This window comes from Chiloscyllium plagiosum, unplaced genomic scaffold (assembly GCF_037043375.1).
Source record: "Chiloscyllium plagiosum isolate Xiang-an unplaced genomic scaffold, Cpla_swu_hap1 HiC_scaffold_32, whole genome shotgun sequence".
Taxonomy (NCBI): domain Eukaryota; kingdom Metazoa; phylum Chordata; class Chondrichthyes; order Orectolobiformes; family Hemiscylliidae; genus Chiloscyllium; species Chiloscyllium plagiosum.
In genome coordinates, this window is record NW_028270170.1 from 48,950,373 (window position 1) to 48,971,616 (window position 21,244).

General features: G+C 40.5%; 1 protein-coding gene across 1 annotated transcript in view; it reads right to left on the reverse strand.

Annotated features, from left to right (window-relative positions):
* The window catches only part of map3k3 (mitogen-activated protein kinase kinase kinase 3), a 158,650-nt gene that overhangs the window by 54,349 nt on the left and 83,057 nt on the right, over positions 1-21,244 (reverse strand). Inside the window, exons 8-11 of the mRNA XM_043675368.2 lie at positions 13,530-13,663; positions 5,729-5,802; positions 3,548-3,615; positions 1,090-1,182 (exon numbers count right to left, since the gene is read on the reverse strand). Coding sequence (XP_043531303.1) covers positions 1,090-1,182; positions 3,548-3,615; positions 5,729-5,802; positions 13,530-13,663 — 369 coding nt within the window. The remainder of the gene's footprint in view (positions 1-1,089; positions 1,183-3,547; positions 3,616-5,728; positions 5,803-13,529; positions 13,664-21,244) is intronic.

The window sequence follows — 21,244 nt, forward strand, 5'->3', positions numbered from 1 at the left end:
GCAGTTCCTTAAACCAAATCTGCCATCGGATATGATCGCAGTTGACCTGGTTGCGGTTACTACTTTCTTGTCTACACCTATCCCCTTTGAATCCTGCTCAGTCAAGAATCTAATTGAACCCTAAAAGTAATCGACAACCCAGCCCTCATTAATCTTTGGGAAAGAGAAATAGACAGCCTAATGACTCACAAAAAAGAATCTCCATCTCTGACTTAAGTAGGAGACCTTTTTGTTTTTAAACTGCCCCCTAGTTCGGGTCTCTCTCAAAGGGGGAATATCCTTATCCTTTCTGCATCCACTGCAGTCATGGCTTCTCAATATCTCATGTTTGAAGAGCCCCTCTCATTCTTTTAAAGTCTAGCAACACAAGTTCAACTTGTCTACCATTCATCAAGGAAACCCCCTTCATCCCAGAAATTAGTACTGCTGCTTCTGCAGCACCCGGCTTCACCCAGGTGACTGAGACTAAGGTGCAACACTACTCCTGACTGTCATCTCCCTGCCTTAATTAAAACATTCATGTAGGTCAGAACCCTAACTGAAACCACACTAATTAAAAAGTCAAGCTGCATGCATCAAGAATGTGCTCAGGTAGTAAAAGAACTAAGATCATTGATACAGCACCTTTCATGACTTAAGGTACGACAAAGCATTGTACGATCAATATGCAAACAAAAAGCTCTTAATCACAGCAATGCAATAATAACCAGAGATGAGGAGGAATTTCTTCTGATGGCTATGAATCTGTGGAATTTTTTTTTTACCGTACAGGATTGTCAAGACAGAGGTAGATATCTTTAAAATATCAGATAGGGAACCGAGGGTGATGGGAAAAAAGCAGGAAAGTGGAGTCGAGAACTATCAGATCAGCTTTGATCTCACTAAATGAGAGAGCAGGCTGAATGGGCTGAATGGCCTGCTGCTGCTCCTTTGGTCTGATTTTGTGATGACGCTTGAGGAACAAATGCTGACCAGGACACTGGAAAGAGTTTTCATGTTAACTTTTAGAATAGTGCAATTGGATCTCTTATAACCACTTGACAGGTCAAACTACATAACTCCTACATATGCAATTTGCAGCATACTCACCATCACCATAATCTTTCTGGTGCACAGGCACATGGAACTGTCGGGGATAGGTGCCCCCTTTTCCAGCCTTATCATAGACATGATTCTCACGGTCTGAAGAAAGAAACAAGTAAGGGGACTTAGCAAAATGTTAAGATAGTAGACAATTTAGTCAAATCTCTTTGAAGTTGAATCATACTTAACATGCAATGTATTGAATAGATAAAGAATACATATAGAAATCATTCACTTTTTCAATGCAACACAAACGTTTCCCCATTTGTTCATTTTCTGCCAAATTACTCTGAGGGCACTATCACTTGTTCCAGCGTGGTTCCCTGTACATAAACCCTTCATTCTGTTATAGAACCACAAGGATTGGTGCTGGGTCCACTGTCTTTTTTTTATCATTTATAGAAATGATTTGGATGTGAACATAGGAGGTATAATTAAATACATTGCAGATAACACCAAAATTGGAGGTGTGCTGGATAGCGAAGGTGGTTACCTCAGATTACAATGGAATCTTGATCAGCTGGGCCAATGGGCTGAGGAGTGGCAGATGGAGTTTAATTTAGATAAAAGAGAGGTGCTGCATTTTGGAAAGGCAAATCAGGGCAGGATTTAAACACTTAATGGTAAGGTCCTGAGGAGTGTTGCTGAACGAAGAGACCTTGGAATGCAGGTTCATAGTTCTTTGAAAGTGGAGTCGCAGGTAGACAGAATAATGAAGGCAGCATTCAGTATGCTTGCCTTTATTGGTCAGAGCATTGAGTTCAGGAGCTGGGAGGACATGTCACAGCTGTACAGGACATTAATTAGATCACTTTTCGAATATTGTTTGCAATTCTTGTCTCCCTTCCTATAGGAAGGATGTTGTGAAACTTGAAAGGGTTCAGAAAAGATTTACAAGGATGTTGCCAGTATTGGAGGGTTTGAGCCATAGGGAGAGGCTGAACAGGCTGGGGCTGTTTTCCCTGGAGCATCGGAGACTGGGGGGTGACCTTAGAGAGGTTTACAAAATTATGAAGGGCATGGATAGGGTAAATAGACTACGTCTTTTCCCTGGGGTCGGGGAGTCCAGAACCAGAGGGCACAGGTTTAGGGTGAGAGGGGAAAGATATAAAAGGGACCTAAGGGGCAACTTTTTCCATGCAGAGGGTGGTACATGCATGGAATGTGCAGCCAGAGGAAGTGGTAGAGGCTGGTACAATTACAGCATTGAAAAGGCATCTGGATGGGTATATCAATAGGTAGGGCTTAGAAGAATATGGGCTAAACACGACTAGATTAATTTAGGATATCTAGTTGGTATGGATGAAGGGTCTGTTTATGTGCTGTACATTTCTATAACTGTAAGTGTTTTGCAAAGTGAGGGTCAGGCCACTCGCTGTGAAAAAACATTGTACTCAACAATACATAACCAAGACCAATCATCTGCCCCGCAATCTTAATTGCTTGACCTTTCGGTGAATTTTTGTAACTCTTGCGATTAAGTTCATAAATTAGGCTGCATTGGGAAGATTTCAGTTTGTTTCTGTTGCAAGATCTCTTGTCAGCCAGGACCTAGAGCGCAGTACTATGAAGTCTGTAACTAAACTCTTGTGTTACAGTGCCATGCGTGACAGTGGACTTGAACACTCCTGTTTAAACTCGGATGGGTGTAATTTGTGCACTGTCCTTGATTTTCAGTTTGCTGCCCATTGCCATGAAAGACCCTCAGCATTCAGGGGCTTAAAAAGCTCAACACAATTCACTCTCCTTCCCAGCTGCTGGCTCACACTTTCCCTCACCTCCCAGTCATTTACATTTCCCTCACTACCCTCCCCTCAATGTGCCCACGTTCCCTCCCTCCCCCACCTCCAAACCCCAGCCTCCTACGCCCTGTCCCCCATTCAGCACCCCCCTTCCCCGCGCTGTGTCCCATCTCACCACCCCCCCCATCCCAGATCTCCCCCCCTACCCCCCACTGTGTCCCTCACCCCCGCCCAGTTCCCCCCTCCCCCGTGCTGCGTCCCTCACCCCCAGCCAGGTCCTCTAATTGGAGGAGAAACTCCTTTCCAAGTCTTCCAGCCACACTGACCTGTATTTTGAACAGATGATTGTTGTGCTACAAAGAACCCTTTGGCTGGCCACACTGTGGCCTACAGATTGCCTGCTTTGCCAAGAATTTTTTGAACTCCTCTCAACATCCTGTTAAGATTCTTAATCACACCTTTAAAAGAACAGACACCTGTTTGTCCTTTATGCCAATACAACTTCCTTTTTCCATGATGAGCCACTTTTGTGACTGCACTGGAGTGGAATCAAATCAAGGTTTTCCTAATCAAAAAGGCATTGTGAAAACCCATTGCTTTAACCCTGGACAGCTTCTACTCAATCTGCTCTGAATTATCTACAGTGAAACCTTTGAAATGGCAGTGAAAGGCTTCTATAATATCAGAAAATAAATCGTTCACGAGATGACCATCAAACTCACCCAGGTACAGCTGTCTGTTGTCAGGATAACTCTGCGCTCTGGACATACGGGATTTTCGATATGACGGACTGAAAGTTTGAAAAGAATTAGTTAATAATGTCAGTCACAGCATGGTGGCTGATCAGATTATTTCTATTTCTCAACTAATGTGGATATCAATGCAAAAACCTTGCCACCCTTGGCTGGAAAGCTGAACTCGGCAAGTTTGATTTGCAAGGAATAGTCATGAGTGAAAGCCTTAGAGATGCAATAAGGCACTTGTGTTTGCTGTGGTGTCATTGATCAACACTGACCACCATTGAGACAGGTAAATATTAAGTGGCATGGACTGTAGTCATGGTCAAACTTCCAGTTGGGACCGCTCTGTCAGCATATTGGTAGGCATTAATCAGGAAAGCCAACTCCAACTGTTCTATGTTGCTGAACTGAAACAGTTTCCCTTCGGAAAAACTTACAACTTGCTCTTTTCTAAATGGCCCACAGAAATGTTCCCCAAATGTGTAAGAAGCATTGAAAATTTATGGTGCTGAAGAAACCATCTGGCTGTGTCTGTGCCAGCTCTTACTAAGTTAGCCTTGTAGGTTATGGCACTTCAGGTCCATATTCAAAGTATTTATACATGTTTCCCTCCTCTTTTGTTTTCCATCCTAGCTTTTCATTTCTGGATTCTAGCCAGAATGAAGTTATACATCGATCAGCCTCTGACACTTTCTTCAAGTGTTTGTGCTTCATATGCAAACTTAAGCAGCAAGTATCGGGAGGGTATTCCAACTTGGGAATAGGCCAGATAGTCAATAATTACAGTTGAAACCAAACCCTGAAACTTATCAACAGATAAACCGTGAGTAGAAGGGAGAACGTGGGCTGATTTTACCTTTCATAACTTGGTGTACTGAGATCATCAGGAAAGTGTCCACTTCCACCTTCACCATTGGACTATATTTATTGGAGTGGACACACATTGAACCCAGGAAATTACAGTCACTGTCTCAACTACAAGACTAGTTGTTTGAAAGGCTTACAGAACTGGATAAAGAGAACAGACCTCTGTGCCCTGCTATGATCCAAGACCAGGCTCCAAATTTAGGTTAAGGTCGCAGTCAAGATCCCTGATTTGGCTACAAATCTGATTAGTGACTGATACCTTTTGTTAATGCAAACAAAATTTGAAATCCCAGTATCTTATTAATCGATTCCACAGTTTTTAAACAAATAGAAGAAAATGTTACTGTACAGAAGTCAAAGTAAACAACAAACACCAATTATCTTACACTCTAACATTCAAAATTAACGAGATAAGCATGAATCAACAGGCTAACTCTGGTCAAACATACCACAAACTGCACATCAAATGGCAGATTCAACTAAGACATTTCCCATGAATTTCTCAGCAACCCACCAAGATGTCAATGAAAATAGAATGTCGCAAAAATCCTGTGAAACATGGTCTCCCTCACAAACTATTCCAGCTCTTCTCTTACAAAGGTGTAGCCTCTGATTTCCCTAAAAGAAAACAACTCCAACTTAAACTGCCACAATAACTGCTCATCTTCTACTTGTTCAGTCTCCTGAGACAGAATCCCTGTGGATGCATAAAGCCATACTGGAGCACAACTCTGACTCTTTACCTCTGAGTAAAATTCATGAATATTCCTTTGTCCAATTAATTCACTAATATACAACTACTGGTAACAGTAGTTTGCCACTGCTCAAATACCTACTTTCTGGCAGTCATCTTTCTTTTAGCTCCACTGTACTTTTAAGTGCTCCAGGATTTTCACAAGTTCAAAGTGCCCAGAAGCATTCAGCCAGTGACCTTTCATTACCTGGTGGGTTTGAGTTGCAATGGCACAGTGCTACCAAACAGCTCCCAGGGCTTCACTGCGTCTCTGGTTCCTCACAGCTAACAGCACTTCAACAGTGTGCTACCTCCGACTCCTGCTCCCAACTAACTACAGTATTCATTAACTGCTGTTCATAAATCCTTGAACATACCCAGGTAATCTATTAAAATATCCCAACAGGGTCCCGCCCAAATGCTAAGCAGAATTGAACATAGTAACCAATGGAACATGCTGTGCTTGGTTTGTTATAAATTCCCGTTAACCCAAGTGCCATTATACAACAGCAAAATTACAAGAACACAAAGATAAAACAGATTTCATCATAGCCTGCACTAACCTTTCTGCTCTCTTATCCAAGGACTGGCAGCTGCCTGAAATGGAGTTTTCAGTACTGCTCTGGGGTTCGTAGATCTGCAGGGAACGTTACATTACATTGACATTAACACAAGTTTTCTACAAACACTGTATAAATGATAAAACCAGAAACTGAACACACTCAGGAGCTCTGGAAGCATTGTGGAGAGAAAGCAGAGTTAATGTTTCAAGTTCTGTGACTCTTCTTCAGACCTGCTGAGTTTCTCTAGCAATTTTTGGTTTTGGTTGCTTCTCATCTCCAGCATCTGCAGTTGTTTGTTTTATTTTACTGTACTTTTAAAAATATCTGTTGTTGGACATTGCAGGGAAATCCAAGAAGATAGCCCAGGGTCAAAATTGTAAACTTATTTTGGGGGATTTTGATAGACAAAGGACCTTTAGCTTTTCAGTGACAATGGTTTAAACACAAAAGGAATAAAACTTGATGGTAATGCAGTCCACGAGTTAGAAGAGCTCCTGCAATGATTCAATAACAAAAACAATGCTCTAAATGAAAGCTATTCCCAGAAAAATTTAAACAAATTATAAGCCAATATTATAGACTCTAAAACCAATTAAAGCAGACAACTTTGGGAGATCAGCAGAGCTCATGTGTTGTACCATGAAACTTGTTGCAAGCTACTGAGGGGTTAAAGTTTCTTTTACAATTAATGTTTTAGGAAAGCTAAAATTTTCAGAGGACAGAAACTACATTTCCTTCAGATTGCTTTAATGTTCAGGTAAAAGCAGCACCTTTATTAAAATTCTTCCAGGCTTTGAGGCCAATGCAAGGAAGGCTTGGAAACAGATCCAGCAACTTCAACACAACAACTTTGAAAGCAAAACAGTTGAAATCAGTTCTGCAGCATCTGGATCAAAACTTCAGGTTGATAACCTTTTGCCTGAGCTGGTAAAATTTTGAGATGTAACAGTTTTTAAGGATGGGCAGAGACAGGGGAGAGAAATGCTTTTGCTATTTTGAAAAGTAGAAGAGATTTTGTGATTAAGTGCAAAACAAAAGGGTATGACAACGGGGCAAGAAACAAACATGAGGCTTGAGATTATTTAAGTGGAGAAAACAGAGCCATTATATAATCATGTCATTTTGGTATATATCCACAGACTCTAATCTGTTTAGTTCTACAATATTTATTTTGTGTTTCATCTGTCAACATTGAAATTTTGCTTTACATATTCAAGTTCAGGTCATTAATAAATTTTAAAAAGAGCTCTGGTTTCATTACAACCCCTGCTTTTATCATCACATGGATTTTATTAACAAGAATGTGAAAGTCCAAACTCACAAACAAACATTATCTTCACTAATCCTCTCCATTATTTCAATGTACTCAAATGTGACTTGCTTCTAATAAATTCAAGCTGATTGTTGTTCCTAAACATATTTTTCCAAGTGACAAATAATTTTGCTTCAAATTATTGTCTCAGAGGTTTTTCCACTATTACAGGCTGATGGCTTTATTCCTCACTGCCTTTCTGTTTACTGATTTTAAAAATTGCAGTCTTCTGATCCTTTTGGCACCATTCCTATATCCAATGAGACTCAGAAAGTTGTGTCAGAGCCTTTACAATCTCTCCTTTCACTTCGCTTAGCAACTTAAGATGCATCCCATTTGGCCCAATAACACTCAGTTTTGAATGCTACCAAATTTTTCAGTATGCCCATTTTATTTACACACTTCTTTTTTATGGTGACTTCAGCATCATCAATTCTGAATGAAGATTAAAGCCACATATTAATTTAATACTTCCGCTTTTCTTTCTAGTCTCAAAACGAAGCCTCCCTCTTTGACTATACTTAGTTATTTAAATCAATCTGCTCAGACACGTTATGAAACATCTATAGATCAGGTGGGACCTAAATCTGGACCTTTTGGCCCAGAAATAAGGGCACGAACACGATATCACAGAAACTTCACTTTTAAAATTCGTTTTTAAATCAACATTTCAGATATGCCATGACACACCACTGAAGCAAGTAGGACTTGAACACTGACCTCCTAGCTCAGTCATAGGGACACTGCCAATGCACCACAAGAGACCACGATCTTATTGTACGTTGACAAAAGGTTTTCAGGTTCCCTCTCACGTTACTGGTTAATCTGCTCTTGAAGTTAGTTTGCTCGTTTCTTTCCGTTTACTTTCAGTTTGTTTCTTTACAGCAGAGTTTCCCAATCAGGAACCTGCAATCTGATCCATTAGCAGTTATCTATAAATTATAGTTTCCTGTGTGTACTGAGCTGATTAGAGGAGTCTCAGATGTAGTGTCTGCACACATGCAGATTCTCACTGCAGGGGGATCTTTTGCAGTGTTATTGGGCAAGTTCCTCTGCATATCACTAGCTCTGATGGACACGTCTTAGTGGCAAATGTGAGTTGGAAAGAAAGGATACCTGCAATAATCAGGATTCACTGTCAATTTCTCTTTCAATGTCCTTAGCCTGAGCCCATATGCCTTTATCACAGCTTTCCTCACACCCACAATGAGATGTTTCTCTGACAGATGACAGGTCAAATCGGAATGCTTGTATTCTTTCACTACTGTTTGTGAAGGGATATGGTGGAGGAAATGAGAGGTAGGGGCCTTTGACGCTAAAAGGTTTATAGTGATAAGGCAGATTGGTTAAATTGTTTAGGGCCTTGCTTAATTCTCCATTCCCAAAGACCTGTTCTTCATTGCTGCTGTGATCAGCTTGATTCACTGACTGCTTTCACCACTATTCTGGCGTTCTGGAAACACGTTTTCTGTTTTAGATTTAGGACATGAATACCTGGATCTTTACTCCAGTCTGGCTGAGCTTAAGTAAAATTAACTGCATTGAGCACTGTGCTTTTTGTTGCTGCTTCACTTGCTGTTAAACAAATGGTTGATCAGACACAGCAGGCCTTGGGCAGCAAGTAGGCAAATAATACACAAGGGTCTTTTTTTTCCAACAATGTGTTATTGCTGGAACATATAAAATGTTAAAGGGCAGGAGAAATCATTGTAAACATCAATAATAAAAACAAGATAAATGGATTCTTACAATGGTAATGCCACCATCAGCTTCAAAAGAACCAAACTCAGTGATGATATAGAACTTGTGTCATCAGATTCGACTCGAAAGATTGAAGAACATTTTGTGATGAAGGGAACACTGCTTTCCATTCTGGTCACCCTGCTACAGGATGGATGTTGTTAAACTAGAACGGTTACCGAAAAATTTACAAGAATGTTGCTGGGACTGCATGATAAGAAAAGTTGAATAGGCTGGGACTTTTTCCTCTGGAGCATTGATGATTGAGAGGTGACCTTATAGAGGTTTATAAAATCATGAGGGGTGTGGCTAGGGTGAATAGTTGAGGTCTTCTCCCTTGGGGTAGAGGCCATAGGTTTAAGGTGAGAGGGGAAAGATTTCAAAGGGACTGGAGGGGCAATTGTTTTCAACAGAGGGAAGTACATTTATGGAATGAGCTGCCAGAGGAAGTGGTAGAGGCAAGTACAATTACAACATTCAAAAGATATTTGGACAGGTACATGAATAGGAAAGGTTTTCACGGATATGGGCCAAATGCAGACAAATGGGACTAGTTCAGTTAGGATACATGGACGAATTAGACCAAAGGGTCTGGTTTCGTGCTTGATAACTATGACTCATGATTCGTCCTAAAAAATTAAGGAAGTTAAAAAAAACATAAGAACACAAGAGCTAAAGTGCATGCACAGGCAATTCGGCCCCTCGAGTCTGCTCTGTCATAGGTGGGAAGGAAGATGGATAGGTAGGACAGGTCAAGAGGGTGATGCCAGGTTGGAAGGTTGGATCTGGGAGAAGGTTGGGGTAAATGAGGAAATTGGTGAAATCCACATTAATCCAGTGTGGTTGGAGGTTCCCAAGGTGGAAGATGAAGTGTTCATTCTCCAGGCGTCAGTGGTAAAGGTTTGGTGATGGAGGTGGCCCAGGACCAGCATGTCTTTGGCGGAGTGGGAGGGGGAGTTAAAGTGTTCGGCCACGGGGTGGTGGGATTGGTCAGTGCGTATGTCCCCACCTTATCCCAGATCCAACCTTTCAACTCGGCACTGCCCTCTTGACCTGTCCATCTTCCTTCCAACCTACTGCTCCACCCTCCTCTTCGACCTATCATCTTCACCCCAACTTCATCTCTCTATTGCCTTCCCAGCTACCTTCCATTCAGCCCCACCCCTCTCCGTTTATTTCTCAGGCCCCTTGGGCCACCCCCTCGTTCCTGATGACGGGTTTGTGCTTGAAACGTTGATTCTCCTGCTCATCGGATGGTACCTGACCGGCTATGTTTTTCCAGCACCACACACATCAACTCTGATCGCCAGCATCTGTAGTGCTCACTTTCGCCTAATCTCACCAAGGTCTGCCCCAATGACTCTAGCAATCACAGGAAAGCATTCTGGTACCAAGCAACAAAACAAAAGCTGCATATTTTACATTGAGGCATACTCACTGTGTTAGAAATTGAACCAGGTATTTAGCGATTCTGTAAAAGGAATCTATGAGGAAGTGGATGCTGAGCACAATTCCACACACATCCACACAGAGGTGAGCTAGGCTTTTTGTCTTTTTGTTTAACTTCAGGCATGAGGCAAACACTTTCTCAACCAATAAAACCTGAACTTCTTGAGGCCTGAGGTGATGACATATTCATTGAAACAAATGTAAGGTCGTGGATCTTTGCTCAGCAAGAACTGGCACATTAAAAAAAATGCAATCTGAAAGCTTCTTGCCTGGGGTTACCATGGAAATTTGTAATTTTGTAAAAATAGTGTGTTACAGTTCTTGCAAGGTATTTTGTAAATGACATTAGCTTTACTTGCTGTCTGAGTAGGGTCTTTCAAGTTCATTAGCTGCTGCTTTAAAACTACATTGGACAACCAGGCAGAAAACTAACCACCAGGATACATGAACATCAACTAGCCACAAAAAGACATGACCCACTCTCACTAGTATCTTTACATACAGATGAGAAAGGACATACTTCAAATGGGACAAGTCATCCATTCTAGGACAAGCCAAACAGAGACACATGCGAGAATTCCTAGAAGCATGGCATTCCAACCAGAACTCTATCAACAAACACATCGACTTGGATCCCAATTACCACCCAGTAAGAAAAGGAACAGGAAATAACATCACCACAGGAAGTGACATCACCTCCCCAAGGAAACCGAAACACAAATAAAAAGCAAACCATACCAACAGTGCTTCACCCGGAAGCTCACTGATGATGTTACCTTGTATGGTGACAAAAACATTAAAAAACGAACCTTCCAGATCAGTGAGCAAGCCTACATCCAGAACTTTCATTTCTCAAACACTTAATAGAGTAATCCATGTCACACTTATGGACCTCCAAGCCCTCGTGAGAATTAAGGGCAAAATGCCACTACAAGGCATTCTAGTGTAAAACAGCAGTTGCGTTCCTCTGCAACCTCACGCTATAGAAAATCACGTTACGGAAACCCACTATAGAAAATCATGCTGTAGAAGATCGCTACACTCGTTCAGAAGAATGATTGCGTTATCCAAGTCGTGTCCCGAATTCGCCAATCATGTTATAGCCAATTCATGTTGATGAAACGCACATTATACTAGAACAAACTGTATCTCAAAACTACTAGAAGAGCTCAATAGATTTGACAGCTTCCTCAGAGGTAATCTAAACTAACCACTTTGTTTCTGTTTCCTCAGAACCATGTTCAGTGAAATATTATGAAAACATTCTGCTGTGAATACTCCGGTGAATACAGCCCTGCTTCAACTGCAGTAACTTAAGCGTTGGTCTAATTTTCTACAACCTACTTAGATCAAGCTCAGTTTTCAGCAATTGCTCAATGAAAGGAAAGTACTGAGCCAGGATTAATATTGAACATAATGTGTGCATGTGTTTGTCAAAAGCACTTCTATCTCGAGAGACCTGTTACTCAGCACCAGCGATTTCACAGTAACAATAAGTAAAATAAAGAAGGTGTAATTGTTTGAATAATTTTTCTTGCAGAAAGAAAAACCTTTTCTATTTCAGAGGACTGGGGACCTTTGAAGTTAAAAAATGTTGAGAATGCCTTTATTACAGTCCTGAACATTTTGCTATTTCCTATTTCATTTGATCCGACCATATTTAGTCAACAAAGAGCTCCAACTTTTCATGTTCTTTTGGAGGAATGTGTTTAGTCTGTAACTGAACCACCTCCTCTTAGAAGGTGTCCATTTAGTTTTAACTGCCAACCTTTGATTCCATGCTACCTAGGTCAGATTTCCCAAAATCTGACTGAAATTAGTTTTCTTCAATTTGAATATTATCCCATTTGATTGCTTACTGGCCTCTTCCAGAAATATAGGTCGTTCTGTTATAACATGCATTTCATCAGTGCAAATTCGCTGTAACACAATTGACGAATTGGGGACGCTGTTTCTACAGCGTGAACTTTTAAAACGTGTGTTGACTGTAACTCGATTGCATCGCCAACATTTTAGGCACTGTTCCTAAAGCGGGAATTTTCTGTAATGTGGGGCTGCACAAGAACGCAACCATTGCGTTACAGGAGAACTAATTCTAATGGTTGTGATCACTGCATCTTAAATGTTTCCTTTTATTATGCAGAACCAACTGTATCAGTGATTTCTTCTTAATCAAACTAGAAACATACCAATTGATGAAAAACTCTTGGATACATTACAAAAATCTACAACCCCATCTGTATGTTAGTCAAAGTTGTAATGAGTCAGTATCAAGTTGGATTAGTGGAAGAGCAAAGAAAAGCAGAAGAGAGAGTTCAATATTTTAATTCTGGGAACTATGAGAAATAGATAATGGACATATTCAAAGTTAAAAATCACACAACACCAGGTTATAGTCCAACAGGTTTAATTGGAAGCACACTAGCTTTCGGAGGTGGTAGGAGCGTCGTTCCGAAAGCTAGTGTGCTTCCAATTAAACCTGTTGGACTATAACCTGGTGTTGTGTGATTTTTAACTTTGTCCATCCCAGTCCAACACCTGCATCTCCAAATCAGGACATATTCAATGTATCTATGCATTCTGGAGTTAATCAGAATCAGAAGCAGAAGCAATGTCAAGGTGACTTGAGCAGATGACGACTCCTGGATTTTTCTCATTCCAATCTCTAAATGCCCTTTAAAGAAGTGGTAGTGAGCTGCCTTCTTGAATTCCTTGCGTCTATTTGGCACAAACTCTCAGTGCTACTTGTATTGTTTTGCTGACTGTTTTAGAAGGAAAGAGTTAAGCACTTTGCTGTGAATCTGAAGTTACATGCAGGTCATTAAGAAAATGATGGCATATTTTCTTTCCTGAAGATTTTATAACACTTATGCTGTGGTCGTAGAAGTTATGCAATTTTGCATCACCTGGTTAGTTATCACACGGTCAGAACATCACATGATCAAACATTCAGAAACACACAAGTAGATTTGAAAAACCTATACAGTAAACCGTATCAAGTTTCACAAGTTAGAAGAGCCATTGACAGGGAAAGAGATGCATCAGAGGAGATGCAGCCTCACAAATACCAATCACTAATGATCAATCACGGATACATACATCAAAACTTCAACTCAACCTAATGCCTGTATGAGCTGACAGCTCAATGCTCAATAACATAATGATAACCACAGAATGTAAACGCTTCAAAGTAACCTTTTCAAAATGTCTGGGACAGAATGTTTGCTGTTGCCAACTCCATTTAAAACTTATTTTTTTAATATAATTTAGGGAACATTACTGAGCAAAGTCTTTACTCACACATTGTTCCATATTCTCAGGGATAAATTCTCCTTCACTGTGAATGCTGGTGTAGGATCCCTGGCGAGCGATCCGCTGTTGTCGCTCTGGTACATATCCTGGGGGTGGTGAGCTTCGACCTGTGTTCTGAGAACCTGTACGGAAAACAATTTTGCTGAGTGGTGTAGAAACTGCCTTTTAATACATTACCCAGCAGTTATCCATTAAAGTCAAATTCTTGTGCAAAACCATCTCAACTGTATTTCACCCCTCAGTACTGTGAAATGTTCATTATAATGTCTAGAGTTCACATACCAGTGGGTCAAACGCAATAGTAACCATACATGCACAGTACAATTAAGATTTGAGGAATGTTGTGAGTCTCCCTGGGCAGGTCAACATAGCCTGAAAGGCATAAATGAGGCATTCGTGTTTACCTCATTTGCTATATGCATTAAGCTTTGCCCATCAGACCATATTGTAATACATGTATGTGAATGATTGTGTGTAAATACGAACAGTTGAAATATTAGCTTCTTGGAAAAGTATTCCATAGCCTTCACAATGAGTATGCAAACTTGAAAATTTCCCATTTTGCTCCCACTACTCCTCCTGATAATATCGCACACTCCCCTGCCACTCTGTACAATGTGTGTTCACCTCTTTCTAGAGCTTGCACAGTGACCTTTTTTCACATTACAGCCAAAATAATTAATATCATCAGGCTATTCCACTTGCTTTGGTCATGATAGCAGAACAGATTCCCATCGGTTCACATCTGAACAGGTCAGGTCCAGCAGGAATTAAGAATGACTACAAGCACAGAAGGTGACCCATCAGAGTATTGCGTCTGTGTTTGTTCTCTGTAAGAGCAAATCAGCTTATCCCTATGCCCACACTCCTGACAATCTTGCAATTTGCTTTCCTTCCTCGTGTTTATCCAATTTTCCATTAAAAGCTAGCTGTGTAAAAATAATAGTATTTCATATGTTATCATCTGCTCTTTTACTGATGACCTTAAATCAGTGACATGTGATTCCTGAACCACTGACCAATGGGAACAACTTGCATCGACTTTGTCTAGCCCTCTCAAATATCTATCAATTCTTTTCACAGCCTTCTATTCTCCAAAGAATTTCTCCAACCTGTCTATGTAACTGAGTCCCTCATCCCTGAAAATCCCTGGAGTGACTGGGTTGTAATTGGTAGCAGGAATTCCTTGCTCAAGAGGATTAGCAATTGTTATTCTCATTGATACCAGTTTAGAAAGTATAGGTTGATACTGAACTCACCACCTTGTGATTTATGTCTGTCCTCCAAATCTGGTGGCTCTTTTATCATCAAATTATTGAGCACATACTATTGCGACAGGGTGAAGAAAAATGGGGTCATAACTTATCCCTGAAATTTTTAAATAATATTAATGGAGCTTGATACTTAATACTTGGGTGAGAAGTATGAATCATACAGGCTGACTCTGAAGCACTGACGATTACAGCACACTATATGAAGCGTTAAAAATCCAACTGCATTGCTCAAGGAGCAGAGGATTCTGTCTGATGTCCTGGCCAACATTCATTCCTCAACCAACACTTCAATGCTGTTCGTCGGATCTTGCTGTACCCAGATGCTGCACGGACTAGTGACACATCGAGTATATTTGATTATACATGGAATGTAAATCTAACCACATTTCGTGACATGTTAGTTCTCTATGCAGCTAGATTTAGAGATAAATTGGAGAGCATTTTTTTAAGGAAGAAATCAATACCATATCTTTTATTATACATAATTTGAGCTGAGTAGACACTAAAGGGTGTTACATCTCTAGAGATACTGTCCTTTAGGTGAGACAGTAACCTACTTGGATGGTTCAACTGTTAAAGATCATACAAGACTGTTTGACATGCTCTGTCAGACAGATACACTTTACTCAATCAAAGCACCAATAATTGGATGCTCACCTCACTGTTGACAGCCCAGCTCTTGTTGAGCACAAAGCAACTGCCATGTACACCTAATCAAGTACCACTGAACTCAAAAGCATACATAAAGATGTTTGGACGATTTGAAAGACACAATTTATAAACTTGCCTATTTTTCTACCACATCAGTATAGATTATGCACTCTAGGTTTTGGAGATGGATTTGAACTAAGTCATTTTTTTTAAATGCTGAATCTGATGACTCTAAATGAAAGATATGCATTACTTCATCTTGCAGACACACAATCACAAATGTAGTTTAGGCTTAATTACAGCACAATAGAGCTTTGGACTGATTTCTCTTTGAGATGCTCAAGACTGAACAGTTCCAAAAACAAGATTTAATTTTAAGCTCTCATTTTCCTCCAAGTAAAAGATCAGGCCATAAAAGCAGCCATGATCTTGTTGAATGGTGAAGCGGGCTAAAAGGGCCAGATGCCTACTCCTGCTCCTGGTTCTTATGTTCTAAACCAATGATAAATTAATGCTTAGGTTCAAATGCATTGCTACCACCCGCTAAACTTTCACTTTTTCCAACACATTCCGAGTCCTCCTTCACACAACACTAAAAGCAGTCATTATCTGATTGGCCAGCTTCCAACTGCTATTGTGGAAACAACATCTTACTAACAGGAAGGGGAAGTCGCGCAAAAGCAGTGTATATCAAAGGAAGTGAATGGAAAAACAAGAGCATTGAGCTCTGGTCCATTTTCATCCTGCCTGATTGTTATCTCTCCCCACAATCACAAATGTGGCTAATCTCACACTGTGTTGAAGATAAACACACACAGAGACGAGTAAAATACCCGGCTGCAGGTCGGTGATGCAGATCAGTTCTGTCGTCATGAGAAAGGTAATGTAAATGTGTGATATCTACACACCCTGTCTATGCACAGGAAATTTTTCATGGAGTTTAAATGACTGGCAGCTCCAATATTTCAATCTAAAAGTTGCTGGTTCACACTGCACCAAATACAACACATACCCTAAGTACATGTTTAGCCTTGCAACTTTCAAAATATGGCAATATACTAAACATTTATAAAATCAGAAGGGGCATGCAACAATATTAATTCACTACAGATGATATCGCTACGCAGTGCTCTTGTAAAACCTGATAAGGTGTCAGGTAGTTTTGGTCATTAGGTGAGCACACCCCGGTAAGCAGACTGTGAATGTTTCACATATCTGAACCACCATAGTGATCTGACAGCTCCAAACACAACCTTTCCTTTCTCTCAAGGCCGTGCCAAGGAACCAGCCAATCCATCTGCCTGTCTGACAAAAAGCAATTTTATTTTAGTCTGGCCAACTAGTGTTGCAACAGCTGGAAATGCAGTGTCCAGCAGGTCCGGGATACACATTGTCTGTAAAGGGAACCTGAAGCTCCTGATAAGCTCAGGAATCAGTTCAGAGCAGCCTGGAAGATGGGAGGCCAAATCATTGTCTGATGATTGAGTACAACCAGCTGACAGCTTTGGAGTTAATTTATTGACAAATATCAACTGTTTGAAAATAAAGTCGGACACATTTGAATTAAAAAAGAATCTCTCTCAGCCCCACAAACTTCCTTCGACTTGAACACTAGTAATTTCTACATAATTCACTTTCTCTACAAATTAGATCAAAGGACTTGGACAATAATTAGGAAACTGTTGCAACTTGAGGCCCTGCTAGAAAACAGCAACATACTTTTCTCCAACACCTTCTGCGCTTATATGAAATGCGCACAGTAACCAGGTTTACTAACTGACTTTTTGAAAGTACTTTTTCTGTGAACTCTGACTGGACACCAGGAGAAAATTTGCCCAAAACCAAGTTTTGGAGTATTGGAAATAGCAACATGCAGTTCAAATCTCAATTACTTTTCAACCGCAGCTTCTTTTTGCATTAAACTTCACAGGTATTAAAGTTGCAGTTTTAAAAACTAAAACTTGATCCCCCTCCCCCGCCTCCCTGGCCTCATTGATTGCCTGGGTGATAACTTATTAAAAGTCCAAATGATCTTTTGGCTCACATCTATTTTACTGACGAATGTCACCAACATTTGGGCATAGCCAAACTTAGTAGCAGCCCCCAGGAAATAGCAGGCAGCATTCCAGTTGCACCTCAAACGTTTGCTGAGCAAAACCTATACACATAGGGTACAGCAATATTGTGACTACATTAGTAGAATAGTAATAAAAATGACCAAAAGACATTTCATCATTTCTAATACTGTGAATTTAAAAGTTTAACTATCGCTGGAAAAAGACATTTTGCCAAGGCTTTTTCATCTTGCACTCATCAGGACAATTTCCAAGAACACCAGGTTAAGGGGAAAACTGTGAATGTGTATAGGGTATAAGCAGGCAGGGAAAGAGTTAAACTCTGAATTTTGTGAAACAAGAGGTTCAGCTGAGCATGACTCAGATCTGATAAGAACTTACAATTAACAGTGGGGTGCTGAAGGCAAGGGTAATGGGTTAACAAGGTGGAAAAGCATTCATTATGTAGACATTTAACAAGATGAGGTAGCATTCAGTATGCAACATCAGTTAACAAGGTGAAACGTATTCATTATGTGAAGTTAGTTATTCATAGTGTAACAACAGATGGCTTAATCTTTGCTATTGATACTCGCTGATTGTAACGGTCACCCAATTAATATGTATGTTACCTTATCTGGATGCTCTTCCCTGTAAAACAACTATATAGTTCATTGAGAAACTGCTGTTCCAGAGAAGACCATGAACTAATTTTCCTGTGCACATGGGGCAATCATTCTCTCCCCTTCCAGGGTTTGGAATAAGGATTAAGGAAGTAAAACTATACGGTGTCTCAGAGCATTTTGTTTCGCCTGAGGGGGTGAAAACGAGATGACAAAACCAACATTTATACTATTTGAGAGCAAAATGCAGATTGGTCGAGACAATGCCATGGAGAATACATCAGTTAAGGATGATGGACAAGTTAAATGACAGGCTTTGTTAAAATTTTAAACCAAAGAATGACTTGGATTCTCAGGGCACAGTGAATGGCTGTCACCAATTTTACTGAGTTGAAACAGGTAATATGCATAGTTCCTACTACCTAAAAAAAATCAAGTGTTATTGTATATAACTTCTAGTATCCCACACTGTGAGCCTGACTGACAATCCTAAATCAGTTATCAGCATAATTCTTTGTTCATAATTATCTAATAAATATTGTACAATTGCACAATCTTATTTTGACTCTGACATAGTGTTGCAGGTTTTGCATGTACGGGTTGTTAGGTATGGCGAGGTCCTTGCTGAACCACCCAAATTGATATACTGTTTTATACGATCCACCATCTTTGAGTTACAGGAACTATATACCCAGCATCCACCAAGGTTGATGGACTCAACAAGATAAGTGATAGCCATTTGATGGTTCATTTTTTCAGGGCAAAACCTTGACAAATCAAATGGTTTATAATTTAAACACCGCCTTGTATATAATTGTTGGAGATACGTTTGCTAAGCTGGGAATTAGGTTTGTAGATAGATCGTCCCTTTTCTAGATAACGTCTTTAGTGCTGTGGAGTATCCTGTGAAGTGCTGCTGTACTTGGAATTTGTCGGTTGTAATTTATTTGGTTTTGTTCCCGGTTCCAGTCGTTGGTTGCAGTAGTGGATATATTGTGTCTATTGATGGATAAGTGCCATGCCTCTAGGAGTTTCCTGACTGTCTTCTGTTTGGTTTGTTCTATTATTGTTGTGTTATGGCAGTCAAATGTGTGGTCCTTGTCGTCTGTGTACATAGATACCAGGGTTGCTGGTTGTGACGTTTAGTAGCTAGTTGATGTTCATGAGTGTGGATCGCGGGTTGTCTGCCTGTTTCTCCTATATAGTATTTTGCACTGTCCCTGCATGAAATCTTGTACACCATGTTTGTCCTACAGATGATGGGTATTGGGTCTTTTGTTCTGGTGAGTTGTTGTCTGAGCGTGGCTGTCTGTTTATGGGCTGTCATGAATCCCAGTGGTCAGAGGGGTCTGGCTGTCAGTTCCAAGAAGTTTTTTTATATCAGGTAGATCGATTAATGTGTTGGGTCGTGGCATGTCCTCGTTGTGTTGCTTGTCTGCCAGACATCCGCAGATGAAGTTGCGAGTATACCCATTCTTGGCCAACATTCAGTAGAGGTCATCATTGTCTTCTCTTCACAGATCAAGAGTGCTGATATGTGTTGTGGCCGTTTTGAACAGGGTCGTAATGCAGCTTCTCTATCTGGCTGTTGAATATGAAATACGTCACCAAGCACAGGTCCAGTAGTTTGAGTGTGCAGCCCTTGCTGATTGCTTCCCCCCGTGCTGTCTGTTCTCTTTGTCCAGGAGGTTGGCTATTGATTCTCTGGCTAAGGTTCTAACAATTGAGGTAAACAGCATCATTACATCGAATGAAACCATAGCTTTATCCTTTCTCTGTTTATTTCTTGATATTGCAGAGATGCTGCATTAGGACCCTGTTCAAAAGGGCCACAATACACTGCAGCATTCCCATTCTGCGAGGAGAAGAAGAAGAACACCTCTACAGAGTTTTTCTCAAAAAAGGATATTCCTGCAACTTCATCTGCAGGTGTCTGGCAGACAAACAACATGACAAGGGCATGCCATGATCCAACACACTAATCACTTTCCCTGATATAAAAAAAGCCTCAGAAATGACAGCCAGACTCCTCTGACCACTCAGATTTAAGACAGCCTGTAAACCGACAACCACGCTCAGACAACTCACTAGAACAAAAGACCCAATACCCATCATGTGCAGCACGAATGTGATGTACAAGATTCCATGCAGGGACTGCACGAAACACTAGATAGGACAAACATGCTCAGACAACTAGTGATCTGCACTCATGAATATCAACTAGGTCCTAAACGTCACTACCAGCTAGCCCTAGTATCTATACACACAGACAACAAGATTCACACATACGACTGGGATAACACAACAATAATAGGTTAAGCCAAACAGAGGACAACCAGAGAAATCCTAGAAGCATGGCACTCATCCATCAATAAACACATTAACCTAGACCCTGTACGGCCACTGCAACAAACAACCAAAACCTGCAACTGGAAGCAACGGGAATGAAACCATAAATTCCAACACAGTATTACAGCCCTTCACAGGAGGCTCCACAGCCACCACTGAGGATGCCATCTAGAAAAGGGACAAAATGTCTGCAAACCAACTTCCCAGCTCGGCGAGTATACGCACAACTGCAACCAGCACCCGAGCTACAAATCTTTACACAAACCTTCAAGACTGGTATATAACTTTAAAACATTATTAACTGGTGCATTCTCCATGGAAACACCTTTACCAATTACAGTGCACTTGCCAACCAATCAGAAAGTTGCTCTTCTATAGTACAAATGTTGGTTCTCACTTTAAATTCATACTCTTCCGTATTATCCTAAGCGCAAGATGAAAAGGTGATACAAAAGAGGTCTATTATTCAGCAATATTCAAGTTTTTTACTACCAAGCGAGTATTCAATTAATTAATTAAATCTGAAATAGAAAGCTATTGGTTATGGTAACTACAAAACAACCAAACTATCATAAAAACACATCTGTTTCACTTTGTCCTTTAGTAAGCTTCACAGGGTCAGAAAGAGGAGATCACATCTGGAGTGAGGCAGAGCCTGTGTGGAGTACATATTTTGGGGATTTTGAGCAGTGTGGAAAATCATTGAGGTGGTAAGAGGAGTCTTTTTTGTTATTTTTCCTGTTCATGATTTG